The sequence below is a fragment of the Martes martes genome, assembly GCF_963455335.1.
Source record: "Martes martes genome assembly, chromosome: 2".
In the NCBI taxonomy this organism is placed as follows: Eukaryota; Metazoa; Chordata; class Mammalia; order Carnivora; family Mustelidae; genus Martes; species Martes martes.
This window is the reverse complement of record NC_137889.1, coordinates 179,929,898-179,950,467: the sequence shown is the minus strand read 5'-3', so window position 1 is coordinate 179,950,467 and position 20,570 is coordinate 179,929,898. Positions and strand designations below refer to the sequence as shown.

Sequence of the window (20,570 nt, the reverse complement as noted above, 5' to 3'; positions counted from 1 at the left end):
AGCATCTGTTAGCTTGGGTTTCCCACAATGTGTACCGACAACACTGTCTCCAATAATAAATGGAAAATCCACCCCCAATACCACCGAAGAAAGCATCAGACTTCACAGGCTCTCTAAAGTTAAGAAGCATCCCTAAAGCGACTTTACGTCCTCCTTGAGTCCTCTCACTTGCCAAGATTTTAGCTGGCTAATCGGCAACGTGCCAACTTCCATGCACCAGGTCACCACCCCCTTCCCCATGTGTTCTCCAAAACGCCCCCTCCCACCCTGGCCACGGAGACCCCGGCCCGTAATGCAAGGAGGACGTCACAGCTCGGGACCGCGCCAGCCCTCGGTGATGGGAACCGACGGCGAAGGAAGGGGCGACGTCGTCGTTTGAAGCGCCCCTTCGGGAGAATCCAGAGGCGGCCGGAGCTCGCGTGAACACCCCCGCGCGGGAAGGCGCGCCCGGAGGCCACTGCGCTGGAGGCGGGGGCGGCGGACCTCGCCCGCCGGCAGCCCGAGGACTCGGAGACTTTCCCCAACCGGAGGGGCGGGGGTGCGGCGAGCGGAGCCCCCTCCCCCCACCACCACCCCGCGGCCAGGGCGCAGGCGCAGGCGCACGGGGTGCGGCAGCGGCGGGGAGGGCGGCGGCGCCGGGCGCGGGAAGATGGCGGCAGCGGCGGCAGCGGCGGCGGCCGAGCAGGTCTGGGAGCCTTGCCGCGGCCGGGGGCGGGAGGGGTCGGGGAGGCCGGGGCCGGCCGGTGGGGACCGCCGTGGGGCGGGTCGGCGGAGGCCGGGACGCGAGGGCGTGCGGGGGCCGCGGCGGGCCGGGCTCCGGGGGGCGGAGCGGGCGGGAGGAGCTGTCCGCAGCCGGGGATGCTGGCGAGGGCCGGGCGGCACCGCGGGCAGGGGCTGCGGGTCGGGGAGGGGAAGCAGGCGGCGGCCCTCGGTCTGGCCGGCTGCCCCTCGGCGGGGCTGAGGAGGGGTCGCCGCCTGGAGGGCGGGGAGGCGGCCGTGGCAGCCGGGAGCCTGCGCCAGGACGTGCCGGCTTCGGTGGCCAGCGGAGATGCGGGTAAAAATAGCCTGAGCCCCGGAGCCGGGAGGCTGCCCTGACACCCGCCGACACCCGACAGCTGTTGCCGGGATGTCAGCTCGCGGCCGCTGCCTGTGCCTCATACGCAGGCATCAGGTTTCTCCCCACCGCTTTGGTTTTGGAGATTCGGTCATCAGTTTAAAACTGCCTCCGTCCGGTTGGTTTAAAATAATTTTCTTTAATGCTTATCAAATATTTCCTGATCTGAATTGTAAACGTGTACCTCCGAGTAGTTTAAAAGACTATTTTCCCCCAAAAGCAAGCTAAACATATACATACACATACGTGCATGCATGTTGCATACACATACCTAGACTTGCTAGAGTATTTTGTTGTAATAAAAATAATTTTCATAGTCACTTTTTTCCTTAACTGTTATTTCTCTTTACGAAACTATGACATGAGAGTTTCCTTTGAAAAAAGTCTCATTCTACAGCATTGCTGAAAAAATAAATGCAAGTCAAGTTGCCAGCATTCTGTTCTCAGAAAACTTAACTGCTTTATGTGTCACTGGGACAGTCATTCTAAAGGACACAAAAAACAGAAGAGATGAAATCCACGTTCAAGGAGCTTAAAGTCAGACTGCGAAATAAATACAGAGAAATCAGCTAAGAGGGCAAGCTACAGATCCTAACAGTAAATTAAAATATAAAGGAATAAATAAAAGTAAAAGGAGGCAAAGCTTCTTGGGGTTGTTGAGATTAAAATTGTTCCTTGGCTTCCCTGATTTCCCTCCTGACTTCTCAGCTCTTGTTTTAGATGGTTCTTTTTTTTATCTACATCCCCTGTTGATGCTCTGGGGGTTCCACCAAGGTTCTATACTTGCTTTTCACATAAACTGGGCAATCTGGTTCATTCCTTCATTTCCACTCCAGAGTTAAACATAGGTCTCGGCTGAACTGAAATTTCCACAAGAACCCCAAACACAAAAATGTAGAAAACTGAATTGCATTGTATTTACCATTAAAAGGGCTACAACCATCCGTCCTTGGTTAATGTAGCTGGAAACTTGAGAGCTGGACCCACCTAAGGGATTTCAAAAGGGACCCACACTTGGTTTGATGTTCTGCTGTTCCAGGTGTGATATTTGAACAAAGGGCCCCACATTTTCTTTTTCCTCCAGACTCCACACATGAATATAGCAGGTCTCTACCTGAGAGTCATCTTAGATCCCCTCTGGGTCATAGTCACAGCCGATCAATCACCAGGTTCTGTAGTTCTTCCTCTTAATGCCTCTCCCCATCTTTTCTTCATCTAAAGCTCAGTCAAGCCCTCCCTTGGACTAATATCAACACTTACCTGACAGCTGATATCTTCATCTGTAAACTCTTCTGTGCCAGTTCATCTCTTTTTAGTACATGACTTTGATTTTGCTGTAATGCAAATCTGATTGTATCGCTAACTCGTTTTAAAATTTTAGTAGTTCCGCGTCACCTTCAGGACAAAGTCCATTGTTCTTGACACAGTACTTATGTCCATTCATTTGCTGGCCCCAAACCATATCTCAGACCTTATTTTTTGCACCTCTTCCCATCCACAGAAACTACCAAAATTAGTTCACACTGAGATAACTTGTATTCAGAGTTTCCATGCTCTTCTCTCTGCCTGGAATGCCTTTTCTGTGCTTTTGCCTGGCTAATTCCTATTTATTCTCCCAAGAGTCAGATGAAATCTCAGCCTTTCTTAAAAACCTTTCTTAAAAACCCTGCTGCTTCTGCTTGCTAAGTAGAGCTGCAGTCCTCTTTTGTACCCTTTCAGCATTCTGTGCATTTGCCACCACTGTGGAACTGCCGTTGCTAGTGACCTGGTCTGTCTACTCTCCTGGCCTGTCAGGAAGTTCACTGAGGGTAGCTGCTTTGTCTGGCCTGTCTTGGTGATCTGGGGCATTTGGCATATAGTAACTCTTCAATAAATTATAAATGTATCAAATTGAATATAATAACTTACATGAATTGGCAGAGAAGAGTAAAGAATGCATCCCAGGAGGGGTCAATTTTGTCTTGTCTCTCTTTGATGTAGACCTTTTATTCAAGCTCCGACTTTTAAATTGCCCATACCATGTCTGTGTGAATTAGAGGAAGGCATATCTCCCCTAAGGTATTCTACGCCTTCTTGCAAAAAGTATCAAAGTGCACACTCCACTCTAAGATGTCAGCAGTATGAGTGTACCCTCACGCAGACACACAACCTACACAATACTCAACAACCTGTTTTGTGAAAAAAATCTGGTGAGTAGATTGAATTATCTTCTACAGAGCCTTCCTTACTGCTTTGTGAATTACAAAAATTGTATCTGCTGCATTACTCACAACGATTAGTCCTGTCTTTTTCCATTTTTCCATAAGCCGCTAACCAGCCTGCTACCTCTGCCACCACGATAATATTCCAGTAGGCTTCTCCACTCTTTCTTGGGAGATGACCTTGCCTTTCACATCCCAAAGTAAAAGAAGAATGTTTTCTCTCCTGGGTGTGAACTGTGTCATTGAAGTGGGAAGCCTATCCTGAAAGCCTAGTCTTTCCTCATGTACTCTGTATCACTTTCTTTCCTGCCTCCTACAGGGTCTCATTTCCTACGTAATCCTGCCCTACTGTGAGATCTTCCGTCTTTGCCCCTCTTGGCATCTTTCCCTCTGCCATCAAACATACAAGTCTTTCCCCAAATTGGCGGGGGCTGGGGGCAAGGGTAGGTGGTTACTAACAGCAACCACAAAAGCACAGTTTTCCTCTGATAGTACATAATTCTTTAGCTACAATCTTTTCTTTTTTCCTCTCTTCTCTTTCTAGACTGGAAAATAGATGCATACATGTGATATCTTTTTGGACTGTGCCCAGCTGACTAGTTTGCTTCCCAGAGTTCATCTTTGAAGACCGAAGCACTTGAACTTGCTTGACAAAGCAGGTTCAGCAACACTGCATATCCTTGGTTTTCCTACCATTCATTGTATTTCTCATTTTCCACCGTAGCTGCACATTTAAATTTTCCCAAGACTGTGTCCTTGGCCCGTTGTTCTCTTTCCTGTATGCTATTTTTCATAGCACACTGATGCAACTCTTGTGGATTTACCTCGGGGCTAAGCTCTCAGATCTGTATCTCTAGTCCTGATTGATCTAATACCCCATTTTGTCCTTCCCCTTGCCTTTGAGCCATGTGGTTATTTCTCATTTAGTTTAAGTGCAACATATGCAGAATCTTCTGCCTCCTCCATTCCCCATATTTAGCTAGTCACCATTCAGTAAACATGAGATTCTTTGAAGCTGGTTGCAAATTCAGTCAGCTCCTCTCACGAAGTACGTTTTTAATCTTTCCTTTTTCATCCCACGTTAGTTTAGGCCCTCGTTACCTCATTACTTCAAACCTCCATTATGACAACATCCCCAACAGCCTGCTCACTGATAGTCCTGTTTCCTCTCTCTCCTACAAACACCCACACATTTAGCATCTTGAAATGTATGTCATTTGTGTCCGGGAACCTCCAGGGACTCCCAGTTAAACAGACAGAAGGAATAGAATTTATACCCAGCAGTCCAAGAATTTTCTCAACCTGCTCTACTTTGCCACTGTATTCTCCCTGTGTGGCCCGCTCTGACCCACCTACTTCCTGTTTCCTTGAAAACAAATGCGAAGCCATCGTGTGTCTCCTCCGGTTGGACTCCGTGGCATGAATTGGCCATACTATTGATTCTGGCATCTGAACATACAGATTACTTTATTGCGTTGCTAACTCTTTTATACCCACATCACATTTGTGATATCTAGAGAATAAGGATTCTGTCCTATATTTCTTTAGTATTCCTATTTGTGGTATTAGTGTTTAAGCATAAAATATTTCATAAATGCCTATTCAATAAATAAGTTTTCTCAGAGCTCTAAAACATATGTAAGTTGGGCAGTATCCATTTCTATCCATTTCGTGTTCATGACGTATTACCAAAAATACCATTCAACCATAGTCTAAGTTAGAGAGAGGTTCTCAGACTTTCTGGTCTTAGGTTATTTTTATGTCCTTCAAAGTTACTGAGGATCCCAAGAACTTTGGTTTGTGTGAGTTATAGTCATTGATATTTACCATATTAAAAATTAAACCAGAGAAAATTTGAAACACAGGAATACACAAGCACACATTCCATTAGCTGTTAGAGCATTGATGTCACATATAGTCATTTAGCCTCTGGAAAACTCCACTGAACATTCATGAGAGAAGAAGAGTAAAAAAGGTAAATAACATCTTGATATTATTACACAGTTTTTACTCTCCAGGCTTCTGGAAGAGTTCAGGGGGCTTCTCCTGGTCTCCCTTGCCCATACTTTGAAAACTGCTGATAGAGGATAATGTTAGCTTCAGCCAGTTGGGGTGATAAATAGCCAAGTGTGTCAGCCTGTCCAAATTTTTTTTCTTACAAATGAAATATATATATATATATATATATATATATATATATAAAATATATAGTTATATCTAATGAAACAAATCACTATAAATTATTAATAAAAAACAAGATGAACCACTGTGGAATGTTTATATCAATTCTTCCCCCAGATGAGCTAGCTGTACACTTGCAGAGGGTAGAAATGTGTTATCAAGAGTCACACTAGGGGCGCCTGGGTGGCTCAGTGGGTTAAAGCCTCTGCCTTCAGCTCAGGTCATGATCCCAGGGTCCTGGGATCGAGCCTCACATAGGGCTCTCTGCTCAGCAAGGAGACTGCCCCCCCACCCACCTCTGCGTGCCTCTCTGCCTACTTGTCATCTGTCAAATAAATAAACAAAAAATCTTAAAAAAAAAAAAAAAGTCACACTAAAGCTTCTCCACTACCCCTCTAAGCATAGTAACGTCCTGACTTGGAGCCTACAGCTCAACATGACTTCAAGTTTATCCATGGAAAATATGTGATTCAGCAGTTCAGCAGTTCAGCTTTCTTTCATTAGGAATTTGCGCTTCATAAACAAATGCATGAAAAGAGTGGGTATGGCTGTTCCATTGTGTTGTATTTTGTGTTTAGCAAAGTTCCAACGGTCCTGTAAAGAAGTCCATGCGGGAGAAGGCTGTCGAGAGAAGGAATGTCAATAAGGAGCATAATAGTAATTTCAAGGCCGGATATATTCCAATCGATGAAGATCGCCTCCATAAAACGGGATTGAGGGGGAGAAAGGGCAATTTAGCCATCTGTGTCATTATCCTGTTGTTTATCCTGGCTGTCATCAATTTAATTGTAAGTATGTAGTACAGAATTTTCTTTTTTTAATTACCATGGGGAATTTTTTAGTGAAATCATGGACTTTGTTTCTATAATTTCTTTCAAAACCCTCTTACCTTCTGCTTTTCAATACATGTTTTCTCACTTTAAGTTTTTCTTAGATGCACAGTTACCCTTCAGTGTGTGCAAAGAGCCCCTGACTTGCTTACTCTCCAAATATTGTCTGACAGAATCCTGTCTTCCTAATTTCACAAGCAACAGTGCCTTTTATCAAATGTTTTTGAAACAGGAGATTCCATCTTTTACACACATAGAAAAGACCCACTGGCCTTTTTTAAAATTTATTATTAAAGTGTAGCTAAGATACAATGTTATTCTTAGTTGCAGGTGTACAGCATAAGGGATTGGACAGTTCTATATAGTACTCAGGGCTCACTGTAAGCGTAGTCACCACCTGTCACCAAATAGTGTTATTACAGTGTTATTGACTGTATTCCCTATGCTGTGCTTTGCATCTCTGTGACTTATTTTATAAGTCTGTACCTCTTCTTACTGAGTTGCCATTAATATGTTATTTATTTTTAAAAACCTAGTATGCTAGTATTGCCACATGTTAATTTTATTTAGAAGAAAATGTGCATGGAACATTCCCTTTAAAGGACTTAGCTTTTGGAAGGGTAAAGTCAGCTGGGTAGGAGACACTTGACTGCCTTCACCTCTCCTAAAAAAATATAATCCTTTCTGTTCTCATTCAGCTTTTCCTAAATTTAGTATTACCTCCTCAACCAGATTTTAAAATCATAAACCCTTGTTTGACAGCAGAGAGTTACCTTTTGTAGTGTTGTCTCTGTTGTTATAGACTGGAAGGATCTGGTAGGCCAGTTTACACTAAGGTGCTGAAGACCTAGTATGTTGCCTTTTCCAAAGATACTTGCTTTTCTAAAGAAGAAGACTTAATCCAAGGTTGAAACTACCTGAGGGTTAAACTTGAACCCCTCCGGCATGTGTGTAGATGACATATGCCGAGGGTGGTTATTGGTCTACCTGTGACGGATGAACATGGACCACAGTGGGTCTAAAGCAAGTCCATTTATTTTTATTTTTGGCTCCTAATGCTTTTAAGCCAGTCCTTTATACTTTGTGTACATCTCAAACCTTTGTGTCTCATTCTTCCCGTACATTGGAAAGAGCTGGTACTGTAAATAGCTTTTCTAGGAGCACGTGTTCTGAATTTATTTTATTTTATACATTTTTGTTGTTGTTGGAAACTTCTGATGAAGATGGAAGAATGAAGACATTTTTATCCCCTTCCTCTTTAAAATGCTCATCCCAAGGTAACAATGTCAAGAAACATAAATACCTTGAAAGAACGTGGGAGGCAACCGAAATCCTAAAGCATAATGTATGAAGACAAAAAAGCAGGAGGAGAAATGGCAGTTCACTTACCAGAGAAGGGAACCTGTTCCTTTGTGTTGGTGACAGTGCCTTGCACAATCATCAGGAATTGGAAATACGAGTACCGTGAAAAGCAGGAGTGAGGCAGGAATGGAAAGCAGCTTTTCGAGAACCCTGTAGAAGCAGTCAGAGATCCCTAGCCTTCCTCTCCCTTCCAGGCAGCAGTTAGGCAACCTTGCCTTGTAACCCCACACAGCATGTCATCGAAGGGAGAGGATTCTTCCTGCCTGAGGAAACTGCGCAGAGGAGGGGAGGGATGCTGGAAGCGGGCAGGTCTGAATCCTGAGTGCTGAGACTCTGTTTCCCAGCTCTCTAGCTCTCTTCTCAGTCTCTTTCTCCAGCTCCCTGGTCCCAGGCTTATGTCCCCCAGGGAGGAGATGAAGTAGCCTGCTCTGGGGAAACTGAAGCATCTAGAGAAAAAACCTGTAGATACTGACACCTGGCAGGTCCTAGTGGAAAAGCCACCTCATCTCCTGCTGTGAAGCCTGTCTGTCACAAGCCCCACCCCACACAGAGAACTTTCTGTGCACTTTTTTAAACCTCACTGTTCAGTATGAACACTGAGCCACTGGGGATCAATGGGTCTCTTGGAAAGCTCCCAGAATTGAAAAATGATGGAGACCCAAAACACACAAACCATGGGGAAAATAGGAATTCAAGGAGATAGAGAAAATACAATGAATGACAGAAAACTTAAAAAACTAAAACCAATAACTTCAGAGAAAAGAGAGGATATTACATCCACGAAACAAGGGTAACATGCCATTGAGAAGGAGCTATCAAAGAATGAGGAACAACTTGCAGAAATACATAGGGATGGATGGATGGATGGATGGATGGATGGATGGATGGAAAGACAGATTGGAAGATGAAGAAAAGGAACCCTTCTAGAAAGCTCAATAAAATTAAAAAATCCAGGAAGTGTAACATTTTGTTAATAGGAGTTTCAGAAAAAGATAAGAAAGAACACTGGGGAGAAAGTTATCAAACATATAAATCAAGAAAATTTCCTAGAACAGATTGAAAACTACCATTCTAGGTCCAATGTCATGCATAAAAAAGACTCACACCAAGGCCATGACTGAAATTTAAGAAAACCAGGGATAAAGAGAAGATCCTAAAATCTTCCAGAGGAGAAATAAAAGCAGGTTATGTATGAAGAACACAAAATCAGAGATGTCAGACCTCTCAAATGCAGCCCTGCAAACCAGACAGCCAGACAGCAAGACAGCAAGGGCCTTCAAAATTCAGAGGGAAAATAGCACCGACCCTAGAATGTCCATCAAGCGAGACTAATAATCAATGTGAGGGCTTATAGAGACGTTTTTTAACCATGCACACACTCAAAATTGCCTTCACATACATTCTTTCTTCCTTTTTTTTTTTTAAGATTTTATTGATTCATTTGAGAGAGAGCATGAGAGGGGAGAAGGTCAGAGGGAGAAGCTGCCTCCCTGCGGAGCTGGGAGCCCCACACAGGACTCCAGAATCATGACCTGAGCCGAAGGCAGTGGCTCAACAGACTGAGCCACCCAGGTGCCCACATACGTTCTTTCTAAGGAGGCCATTGGAGGAGAGGCTCACTGCCAGAAGGCACTGACCCAGAAAACTGAAGGCAGGGATGCGGGAAACTGGGTTTCCAGCATGGGAGAGAGACAGAGGGAAGTTCCAGCACGAAAGCGAAGGAAAAGTGTGAGGTGACAGCTGTGTCGTTGCAGACCCAGGGGGAATAGTCCAGATTGGAGCAAGCTCGGAGTTCCAGCAAGCTTTCCGGAGAGAGAAAAATAGAACTCCTAGAATAAATTATCCGAGAGGTTTGGACTTTGAGAACCTTTTACTCAGTGACATTTTATAGAGACATTGGAGGTTTTAAAAAGATTCAGTCGGGTTTTCAAAGAAACTAAGCAAATGTGGTCCAGTGCCGAAGAAAGACAAGTATGAAACTCCAGGAGACGCAGAGTACAAAAAAGAAACTACTCTCTTAGTTACAGTATTTGGCTTAGCAATGAACAGTACTTACACAGTTGCAGTACTAAAAATACCGAACCTGGGTCTAGCTAGCAGTTGAGACGGGAGCCTGTGGAGAAGATATATAAATGAGATAAATTCTCATCTGCTAAAGTAAGAAATTAATAGGTAAAACCTTAGATTGATGAGTGAAGAAATAATATACTCACATCACTTAAAAATCTGGAAAAATTCGAGGTGAATTACCCAAAATTGTTTGAAAGTGGCTGTCACCAGACGAAATGTGGAGGAAGCAGAAGAAATAAGAAACTGCTTCTAGCACTTTGACTTTTAGCTATTTGCCTGTAATACCTTGATCAAAATGAAATGGGTTTAATTTTCAAGTGGAAAATCACTTGATGTGTTCATATCACTGGTGAGACATCTTAGGAAGTTTAATCCTTTGGCAGTTGTCTTTTCTGTTTGTTTTCTAATTATGTTAAATGTGTGCTACCAATGAACAGGGGGCTTGTTTTCTCTTTTAGATAACACTTGTTATCTGGGCTGTGATTCGCATTGGGCCAAACGGCTGTGACAGCATGGAGTTTCATGAAAGTGGCCTGCTCCGGTTTAAGCAAGTATCTGACATGGGAGTTATACATCCTCTTTATAAGAGCACAGTAGGAGGAAGGCGAAATGAAAACTTGGTTATCACTGGCAACAACCAGCCTGTAAGTTCCCACATCAGTCGAGGGACATTAGAGGAAAATTCTTTGTAAAAACCTAGAGTAGATTATTGGAAATGGACATTTTCCTCGAGAGAATATTCAGAAGCATATTTAATAATATTGTTGGTTTTGTAATCTGTTGATATTACATGCTTTCTTAATATCTTAATATGGCAGCATTTTCTGTAATAGATTACTCTAAAAATAGCATGTTCTTTCTCCTTCACACAAGGTAACCTGGAAACAGAGCACCTTCCCAGGTTGGAATTCCCTGTACTTTCTGGGAGTCTAGAAGGGAATATGACAGTCGAGTCAAGTGGCAGCCCATGCTAGTGGCTGCTGTAACACAGGTTTTCAGTGGACCAGAACCTCAAGGGGGTATTCTTACCACCCCCTGCCCATCTTAGGTCTAGGTCCGTCTATCTGCCCTGTGACCCACGGAACTGTGCAGAGCAGTACAACCAAACAAGCATATAAATCTTCATTTTAAGGAACTCTTTTCCCAAGTGGATAGAGAGATGCAGTTAAAATTATTGGAAGTTAGTCTATTGTAAAGTGTTTTTAATAATGTTCTTGATGAATTTTGGATGCAGCCTCCTTTGAAAACATATTTATGATAAAATGTTTCTCTGTAGATTGTTTTCCAGCAAGGGACAACAAAGCTCAGTGTAGAAAAGAACAAAACTTCTATTACAAGTGACATCGGTATGCAGTTTTTTGACCCAAGGACTCAGAATATCTTATTCAGCACAGACTATGAAACTCATGAGTTTCATTTGCCAAGTGGAGTGAAAAGTTTGAATGTTCAAAAAGCATCTACCGAAAGGGTATGATTTCTTTTGTTTGCTTTATTAATGGAAGAGAATTACTGTCTAAAGTTACAAAGTGGGAGGGGAGTTTTGCTGTTTTATAGTGATGTGAAAGAGTAAGTTCTGGAACAGTGGGAAGGACTGATTAGTTCTAGATTTGTCATCTGATCATTATCCAGTCACGTCTCTTTATCTCAACCCCTATAAAACGTGACTGAAAACTCTTGCCTTTCATAGTCCATGGGTGAAACTCCTATTCCTTTGTCTCTGGTAATAGTTCTCACTTTAATTTAGAAATGCTTTTTATGACCTTTCTTTTTTTTAATTTTCAGATTACCAGCAATGCTACTAGTGACTTAAATATAAAAGTTGACGGGCGTGCTATCGTGCGTGGAAATGAAGGTGTATTCATTATGGGCAAAACCATTGAATTTCACATGGGCGGTAATATGGAGTTAAAGGCAGTGAGTATTTCTGAAGAGTTTTAGAGAATTAGTAGATTCCTGGGCACATTAAATCTCTATGTGGAACAGTATACAATTATTTAAAATGGTAATGTAGTTGTATATTTTTTGACATGGGGAGATGTTCAAAATGGACTCTGAAGTGAAAGACAGTTATAGTTTGTGAAATGTCTCATTTTTATTTTTCAAAACATATGTACATTCATAAAAACCTAGAAGGGTATGCCAGAATGTCAACAATGGTTGACTATGGGTAGCAGGATAACAGATGACTTAAATTTCATTTTTCATTCTGCTTGCCTCTTGTTTTCTAAAAAAATTTTTTACAACATGTTACCTGTATTATTTTAAAAGGCAAAAATAAAGAAACTTCCAAAATTCTGGAAGAATTCTCAAAGTAAGAATTATCATAGCAAGTATCCATTCTCTGAAGTTGTTGGGTTTTGGCTTTTTTTTATACGTATAATTTCTTATTTTTTTATTAACATATAATGTATTATTAGCTCCAGGGGTACAGATCTGTGAATCGCCGGGTTTATACACTTCACAGCACTCACCATAGCATATACCCTCCCCAATGTCCATAACCCCATGTTGGGTTTTTTTTTTAATTAAAGATTTTTCATGCCCTTTCCCAAGTTTTATATCCAGCGATGTGAAAATCAATTAGCAAATGTACAAAATATATTTTATTTTCCCATCTATTATTAATTGCAAAGGAAAAAGATTTTGCCTTTATTATAGCTATTGAAAAGTAAAGTTGTTGTTTGTTTAAGATTTTATTTATTTATTTGACAGAGATCACAAGTAGGCAGAGAGGCAGGCAGAGAGAGAGAGAGGAAGGGAAGCAGACTCCCTGCTGAGCAGAGAGCCAGATGCGGGGCTTGATCCCAGGACCCTGAGACCATGACCTGAGCAGAAGGCAGAGGCTTTAACCCACTGAGCCACTCAGGCGCCCCGAAAAGTGAAGTTTTGTCCTTCACAGATTATATCTGAACTTCAGTAGGTAACATATCTCATATAAGGGAGCCAGAAATCCAAAAACTGTTTACCTGCTTAGTTTTCATCAAAGCATATTTATTCAAAATGTCGTTGGCCACCAGCTATGTGCTGCTTAACTAAAGCTAATTAATTATTTTACCAAGCATCATATATGACAGAAATAAAACTAAACCTAAGGACTTATAAAATAATTATTTCCTTTTATTTAAATTAATTTAACTTAGAAAAAATAAGCTTTAAAAAATTGAGTTTTCCATTTTCATAAACAGCGTTCTCCTCTAAAACACATATTACAATTTCTAAATAACAAAGATAAACACAAATGTGTTTCTTGCCAGAAACTCAGTAGCAGTACTGAGTATGTTTTGCCTGTATTGTAGTAAGAAGCCACTCCTCTAAGAGAATAGTGTTGAGGAACCATCACAGTGGGGCTATTATTCTCAGCACTGGAAACTCAAAGAAGCAAGAGGTGTGATAGCTGGCATATAGCCATTAGCAAGTTACCTAAATCTTTTTTTTTCCTACCTGAAAATTCTGCCTGTTGTTGATATGGGAAATATTAAGATACTTTGAAATACATATATATATATACCAGTTTCTCCACAATTAAAGAAAAACAAGCCACCAGTACTGAAAAGATAATTAGCTTTATAATCCAGTTAATATCAGTGGTTAGTTTTTAAATGTATAGCTAATTATAAGAAAATTTTTTTTTAAAAGTAAGAATTTTATCAATTAAACTACATTTAAAGAAATAACAGCTCTAGCAATTTAAAGAAAGTAAAATTAAATGACCACAAGATGGCAACATTGAAACAAAATTTCAAAATTCATCACAAGGACTCTGTTTATCCTATATGCATACTAACACTACGTAGTCAGTTAGCTATTAACATTTCTTCAAACCCAACTTTGTCTCATTGCTTTGAATGCCTTCTATAACCCAATGACTCTCCAATTTGGAACTCCTGCTTTAATCTCTTCTCTGAACTAAGACTCACATACTCAGCTGAGTTCTCCACTCCAGTGCGTAATAGGCATCTCCAATTCAACAAGTCTAAAATCTTTATACCCTCCCTCTCTCCCCAAACATGCCTTCCTTTCAATGTTCCCATCTTGTTAAATGGTGCCCATCAGTCTATCAGCAAAGCCTTAAAAAATAGAGTCTGACTGCTTCTCATTGCCTCCACCACCACCACCGATGGTACAAACCACCGCATCCCACTGCACTGTTGGAATGGCCTCCTAAATGATCCGGCTGCTTTCTCATTCACCCCTGTAGTCAGTGATCTGTGCAGCGGCCAGAGTGATCCTGTCTCAGAGATCACACCACTTCCACATTCAGACCTCTCCAAATGGCTTCTCATCTAACTGGGGATAAAACTCAAAGTCCATTCCCTTCCCCAACATGTCCGGCCCCGAGTTATTTCTTTGACTCATTTCCTACTAGTCGACTCCCTTGTGCTCTCTGCTCTAGCCACACTCACTTCCACCTGTTCCTTGAACACCCAGCGCATCTTCACACTGGGGTCTTTGCACACATTGGGTCCTCTGCCTAAAGGGCCTTTCCCCAGTTGCCCACATGGCTTACTCATATCATCTGGTTTCTGCCAACTGTGACCACACAGAGAGGCCTGTGTAAATAGAGCCCCTGCCTGGTCACTCTCTCTCTGCTTACCTTTTTTTTCCAGTGATATTATATTTGTTTTACCTGTTCACCTGTTTATTTTCTGCTCCTCCCCATTAAAACGTCAGCTATATGAGAGCTTGGACTTAGCTCTCTGTTAATTGCTGGATCCTCAGCACCTAGAATAGTATCTAATACATAGTAGACACTTAATAATTATTTGTTGATTGAATGAAAAGAAAAAAAGGAAAGAAGGAGGAAAGAAGAGAGAGAGAGGCTTAGGAGTTCCCAAAAATAAAGGGACTACAGTATAAGAATGTTCCTGAAACAGTATGCATGGAGAAGAGAACCTCGAGGCAGTTTTCTTTGAGTGCCTGGTCTTCAAAATTACCTGGCTTGAATCTTGATTTGTGGTGTGCAAAAACATTAGAAGTTAAAATTAATTTTTCTATAGGAGAAAAACAGTGTTTTTCTTCTCATCTTCAGAAACATACCAGTCAGTAACTTTGTAAAAACTCTCTTAAGAAGTAACAAGTGAAAATGACCTGTATCAGTCTTATGCACTTAGGAATTTTGATATAATTTTGGGGTGTTATAACTGTATTGATACACACTATGAACTAAAGAGGTCACTAGTTGAATCTTGACATTGGTTTTGTTTTCCCTGTTGTTGTTTTGGTCATGACTTTACTGGGTTTTTTTACCACTTATTTTCCTGGTTACTATTCTAACTTTTGTTTATTAATTTTGTTCTATCTCCATTTGTGGAGGTAAATAAATCATATTATTATTCTCCTGATAGGAAAATAGCATCATCCTAAACGGAACCGTGATGGTTAGCACAAGTCGCCTACCTAGTTCCTCCAGCGGAGACCAGTTTGGGACGGGCAACTGGGTGCGCTACAAGCTGTGTATGTGTGCGGATGGGACGCTCTTCAAAGTACAAGTGACGGGCCAGAACATGGGCTGCCAGATCTCAGACAATCCCTGTGGAAACACTCACTAGAAGAACCTGAGAGGTCACCGCGTGTTCATATTATGGCTTTTTTTAAGAGTGTGCATGCAAGTCATGTTTTTAGAGAGTTTGCGATAACTCTCGCCTACAGAGCACTACTGTACCTATTATGTAATCTCCATATTTAAAAGATTCTCAGCTTAAATTTGAATACATTTCATTAAGTTGCACTGATCTTCAAATTACAGTTCTAAAGTAATTATCAGAAGTGAATACAAGCAAAATTCATCTTTAAAGAAGTGTTTTTAAAATCCCGCTGTTCCTTGTCTAAAGGATAAAAGGCTGAAGCAACCGTTTAGACTCACTGTAAGTACATTTGGTAACTAACGGGGATACACCCATTTAAGGGGGTTGAAAGGTGCACCATTAGTACATCTACATGCTCTGTCTTTTGGCTTCTAAGAGAATTGTCTCAGATTTTTAGTGCATTAATTTTCAGCTGTGTTCTCAATGCAAGTGAAGTCATTAAAGAACATCACGTATGTGATTAGTAAGAAACTATGGTTTCTTAGTTTTGCACTAGGATGAAAATACTCTGTAAAAGAATATTTACTTGCTAAATATTGATGAGTATGTAATGTTCACAATGTGGTAGAAATTGAAACACCAGCTTTAATTGTTAGATCCTGATGACAGCTGTCGTTTACATGACTCATCCTAGCCACTGTCCCAGGCACTGCATCTGTAACATCACTGATTCTCACCACAGCTCTGGATGTAGGGGTTATCATCCCAGGTTTTCCCCTTAGGAAACTGAGGATCAGAGGAGTTAAGAGACTTGCCTTATGTCACACAGGATAATAGCTGCCCGGGTTGGGATTGGAGCTCACATGTGATTCAAACCTAAAATGTACCTGCTTCCAAATACTGTGTCCTTTTCACTATCTGCACTGAAGTCTTATATTTGAAAATGGACAGAGACAAATTCAGACTCACCTAAGCAGGTAAGGATCAAATAAAAAAGCCATGCTTACTCTAGTTTAAAAAATTAAAAATCAATCTCATATCAAAAAAATTGGCCAACTGCTATCAGATTTTAAACTAGCTTGTGCCAATTCCAAAATATTATGCGATAGAGAAGTCCAGTTAGCCTAGCTGTAGGCTACTGCTGTTTCCTAACTGATGGGCCTTGGCCCCTGGGCCAAGGCACCTGAATTGGGTAAAAGGGTCACTAAGATATTTAGACCCTCAGGCCTCAGGGCAACGCAGTGCAAAGCGGGAGTCCGTGGCCCCAGGCAAGTCCGAGGGCCTAGGGGATGGCCAGTAAGTTCACCCCACTGTGCCATTCAAGGAGCACCCATTGCAGTGTGCGCTGGGCCTGAACAAAGTTGGGTAGCATGGTGTGAAGGGTGCTGATCGAGAAAATTCGTCTTTAAGTAGCTTTGGAGTAAGTATGATAACTGATCTCTGCTCCTTATATCCCAATCCCATTGTCATAATTTACAACCTTCAAGCCGGTTGATTTTTAATGTATTTTATAGTTGACTTAAAAGGAACTCTCTGGTATTATTAATCACACACAGAGCATCAGGGGCCAAGTTTTCAAAATAGTTTGCTGTAAAATAAGCAGTAGAGATAAATCATAAGCCCCACTCTGCGTTCAAGTTTAACAGTATTCTGCCGTGGTCATTTTGAACTGTGTAGGTAAGAAAATCAATACAAAAACCGATCTGCATTCAGCCTACGCACAGTTCTCTCTGATAGAGCAACCAGATGCCTTAGAGATTACGAGCAGTCATTAAAGTGTACTGAAAGAGATGAGCTTACTATATAATACTAAGTGCAGTTTTTAAATGAAGGGGGAAAGTGAATTTTATTTTTTTTATTTAAATCCAGTTAGCCAATTTATAGTACATTAGTTTTAGATGCAGTGTTCAGTAAGTTATCAGTTACGTACAACACCCAGTGCTCATCACCTCACATGCCCTCCTTAATGCCTGTCACCCAAGAAGTGAACTTTCTGACCTCTGAGTGTTATTAATTGTTGTGATAGTCAGATCTTATTTGAATATATAGAGTGTCATTTCATATTTGAATGATGTTCAGAAAAATCCTTTGGAATTTTCATTCAGACGCATAGTCTATTTTTAATTTCACATTCTTGTCTGTTCTATTTAGATTTGCTTTGAAAGTCTCTAAATATTTTTGCAAAAACCACAAAACACTACGTTGCAAAGTATTATTTATTGAGTATAATTCACGATGCAATCTATTTTTACTCCTCTTTGAGAAATACTTGTGTTTTTGATACATCTCCATTAAGTGCTTTTAACATGAGAGGATATTTTGATGTTTTTATAGGACTGTAAAGGTAACAGGTACAGTATTTTAGGACACTTTTCAGGTAGCCTTTGCCTTTTCACTGAGATGTAGACCTGGAAAACTCACAGGAAACGAGATCAGGAACAAACCGTCCATTTCACTTGAGATCTATTTTGCATAATGGTAAAACTTCAGCTCCTCATTCTCACCACCAGATGGTATTTTTCAAAAACCGAAATGTTAACTTTGCCTCTTTCTCCTGGTTGTCCATCCCCTGCCTTGAGCACTGATAGGACAAGAAGAGGACTCCGGGAAAGTAGATAGACAAAGACAGGCTCCCAGGAGAAGGGGGTAGATTCGTGCTTGTTTAAATAACTGCACTACTTCAGAGAGAGGTGGCGATGACAAGGGAGACAAATGAAATAAAAGCAAAGTATTTCAGAAACCATCCAACAGGCAGCTGGGAAAGTGCAAAACAACACAAAGGGGGACTGACTATATAGGGTCTGCAAGATTTAAATATATCCTTATTTGTATTCTTTTTGCGTTATGACAAAAATGAAATAAATTTTATGTGATAGTTCTAACGATGAAAGGTGGAAGTTCTACCCAGCTTTGAATGAATTTTTTTTAAAGAGGATAAGAACGTTATGGTGCTTAACTTGACGAAAAAGAGACCATTGAAATGCTGATATTTTTAGTAGTCTTTTAAAAAGTGTTGAAGGGGCAAAGACTCCAAATTATGCCATATAAAAATAAACCTCTAACTGTTTTGGATTGCTAACCTGAGTTTCAGTTAATTCAGTTTGTAATAACTATTAATGATCTTTCTTTGCAATAAAGATTCTGTAAATTGTTTGCTGTTGATTTTTTAATGATTAAAACTCTGGCAGGTTTCTACTTAATCATACAAACATGATAGATTTAACTATACCTTGAGTATACTTAAATACATTGGTGTTTACGTAATCCGTCTGGAATCCTAGAGCTCATCATTCGAAGCTGTATGGTTGCTGTTTGGATAGTCCTACCCTCTGTGCATTGCAGACTGTCTCTCTCTAGTGGCTCTTCCCTCCGTGTCCCAGGGGAATGTGCACACTGTCACTGTGGCAAGAGGCCAGAACCTGGAAGACGAAAGGGCGAAGGTTTCCAGGGGCAGGGAGGCTCCAAGGGCAGATGGGTGGAGCTTTAAAGGCTCAGGTCTAAATCCCCACCCACCTGGCTGTATCCAGACAGAGACCCATTTGAAAACTACCCAAGGCCAGAAGGTATGCCTTAGAAACTGTTACTGTTGTTGTGTTCTTCCTATACCTTATCAAACATACCTTCTGCTTTCTTCTAATTGTTTTAACTTCCCTTTTATAGAAGAATGGCCTCTTGGTTTCTGTTGGTTTCTGTTGTACTTTCTGTTTTTTCTAGAGCCTTCCTATCTCACTCTCTGACACACACACCTCCAATATCTCAGCTTCCTCATACTTAGGCTTGAATGTGTCCATTTAAAGACTGACATTTTACCTAATTGTTTTCCAGTTTCCTTAGAAAGTTTTTCTGGAGTTCTCAAGAGTTCTTTACCTAGTACATGAAAGTCTGTATATAGTACACATAATTTTTCTTTACAAATCAGTGTCTTTCATTTTAAGACATAAAGTTATCTAGCTTTTTGAACTCAGATTTATTAGTTAATATATAAACCTCAACTTAAAAAGAACCAGGTCAGTGAAAATTTTTAACATGCCCCCATAAGTATTTGTCAATCATATGTTTCTCTTCAGTACTGCAGAATAAGGTGCCTGTGAATGACCGTGTTTTGGGATTGTTTATATTGTTACATTAACATGGTCTACAATTATATTTACAATGATTGCGGCTTTGAATATAGAGACAAATATCTTTCTGGCTGGACAAGTTAATTCAACGTCTGGTATTGTGTAAGAGGTACGCTATCAAAATAAATCACTGCTCTATGCTGTAGGGCACCGTTACGGTTCGTGGACACGTGTACCTCGATTTAGGTGCCCTTTAAAATGTAGGAGAGTTGACCTTGTATAAAACCAAAGTTTAAAAGTTACATGTTTCATTTCATTCACTCCGTGCACTTATTTATCCAAACAGCATAGCCTTGGGACAGACTATAGACTATTGAAAATATAAAACATGGGGAGACGGGGGAGGAATTATATATATATGTAGTTCTTGTAGTCATAAAAAAAAAATTAAGAGTCTCTTGTGAATGGAACTCATTCTCTCTCTCTATATATATACATATATATACACACACATATATATTTGGAAATATGTGAAATATATATATTTGGAAAACACAGCCTTTCTGGGAACTTACACAGTCTTTTAGGGAGTTTGCTATCCATTTTCTTTGAAAATTTTTGTGTATACACATTTAGCCATTGTAGATACTTACTTTAAAATTTTCAATTGCTTCTCAAACTTGGATAAAAATGATATTTGATATTTATGTATCTCATTACATCCTGATGGTGCTGAGGCAGAACATGATTTTTATAACCCATTTTGCTTATGCTGTGTCTAAATAATTTCAAAATTTAAAGTCACAAAAAATGTAAATTTAATTTAATTTTTTAAAAAATCAAGAGCCTCCTTTGTGAGTTGAACTTGCCCTTCGTATAGTTCATAGTTTAGTGTAACCAGATGGCTTGTCACTCACATAATAAGCCACATAGCTGATTACAGGTTGTAGATAAGCATAATAGACTTTGCTCAGTACTAATGACCAGCAAGAAAACAGAAGTCTTTAATCTTGGTAGGTTTTCCTCCAAAGCGGACTGCACGATGAGTGTTCTTGGAATAAAAGAGACAGAGGTGAGGCCCAAGTGAATATTTTCTAGAAAATCAGGGGAGTTATTTAAGTTGTGACATAAATGTAATTGCATACTATAGCTTTACCATTTGTTAAAGCCTTTTGAGAGAGAGAGATTGAAATCGAGCACGTGTGTGGTTGGGGGTGGGGAGGAGG

General features: G+C 40.7%; 1 protein-coding gene across 1 annotated transcript; it reads left to right on the top strand.

Annotated features, from left to right (window-relative positions):
* The first annotated feature begins 614 nt into the window (after positions 1 to 614).
* On the top strand, positions 615 to 18,437 carry SGCB (sarcoglycan beta). The gene is made up of 6 exons (XM_080797618.1): positions 615 to 685; positions 6,075 to 6,284; positions 10,217 to 10,402; positions 11,035 to 11,226; positions 11,541 to 11,672; positions 15,104 to 18,437. The coding sequence occupies exons 1-6, from the start codon at positions 650 to 652 to the stop codon at positions 15,305 to 15,307; spliced, it is 960 nt and encodes a 319-aa protein (XP_080653744.1). The 5' UTR covers positions 615 to 649; the 3' UTR covers positions 15,308 to 18,437.
* The last annotated feature ends 2,133 nt before the right edge of the window (positions 18,438 to 20,570 follow it).

Bases quoted from the DNA above. Each gene is read 5' to 3' on its own strand.
- SGCB (XM_080797618.1), top strand. From the start codon at position 650: ATGGCGGCAGCGGCGGCAGCGGCGGCGGCCGAGCAG. The intron at 686-6,074 runs GTCTGGGAGCCT...TTTTGTGTTTAG, and splicing joins CAGCGGCGGCGGCCGAGCAG to CAAAGTTCCAACGGTCCTGT. The intron at 6,285-10,216 runs GTAAGTATGTAG...TTTCTCTTTTAG, and splicing joins TGGCTGTCATCAATTTAATT to ATAACACTTGTTATCTGGGC.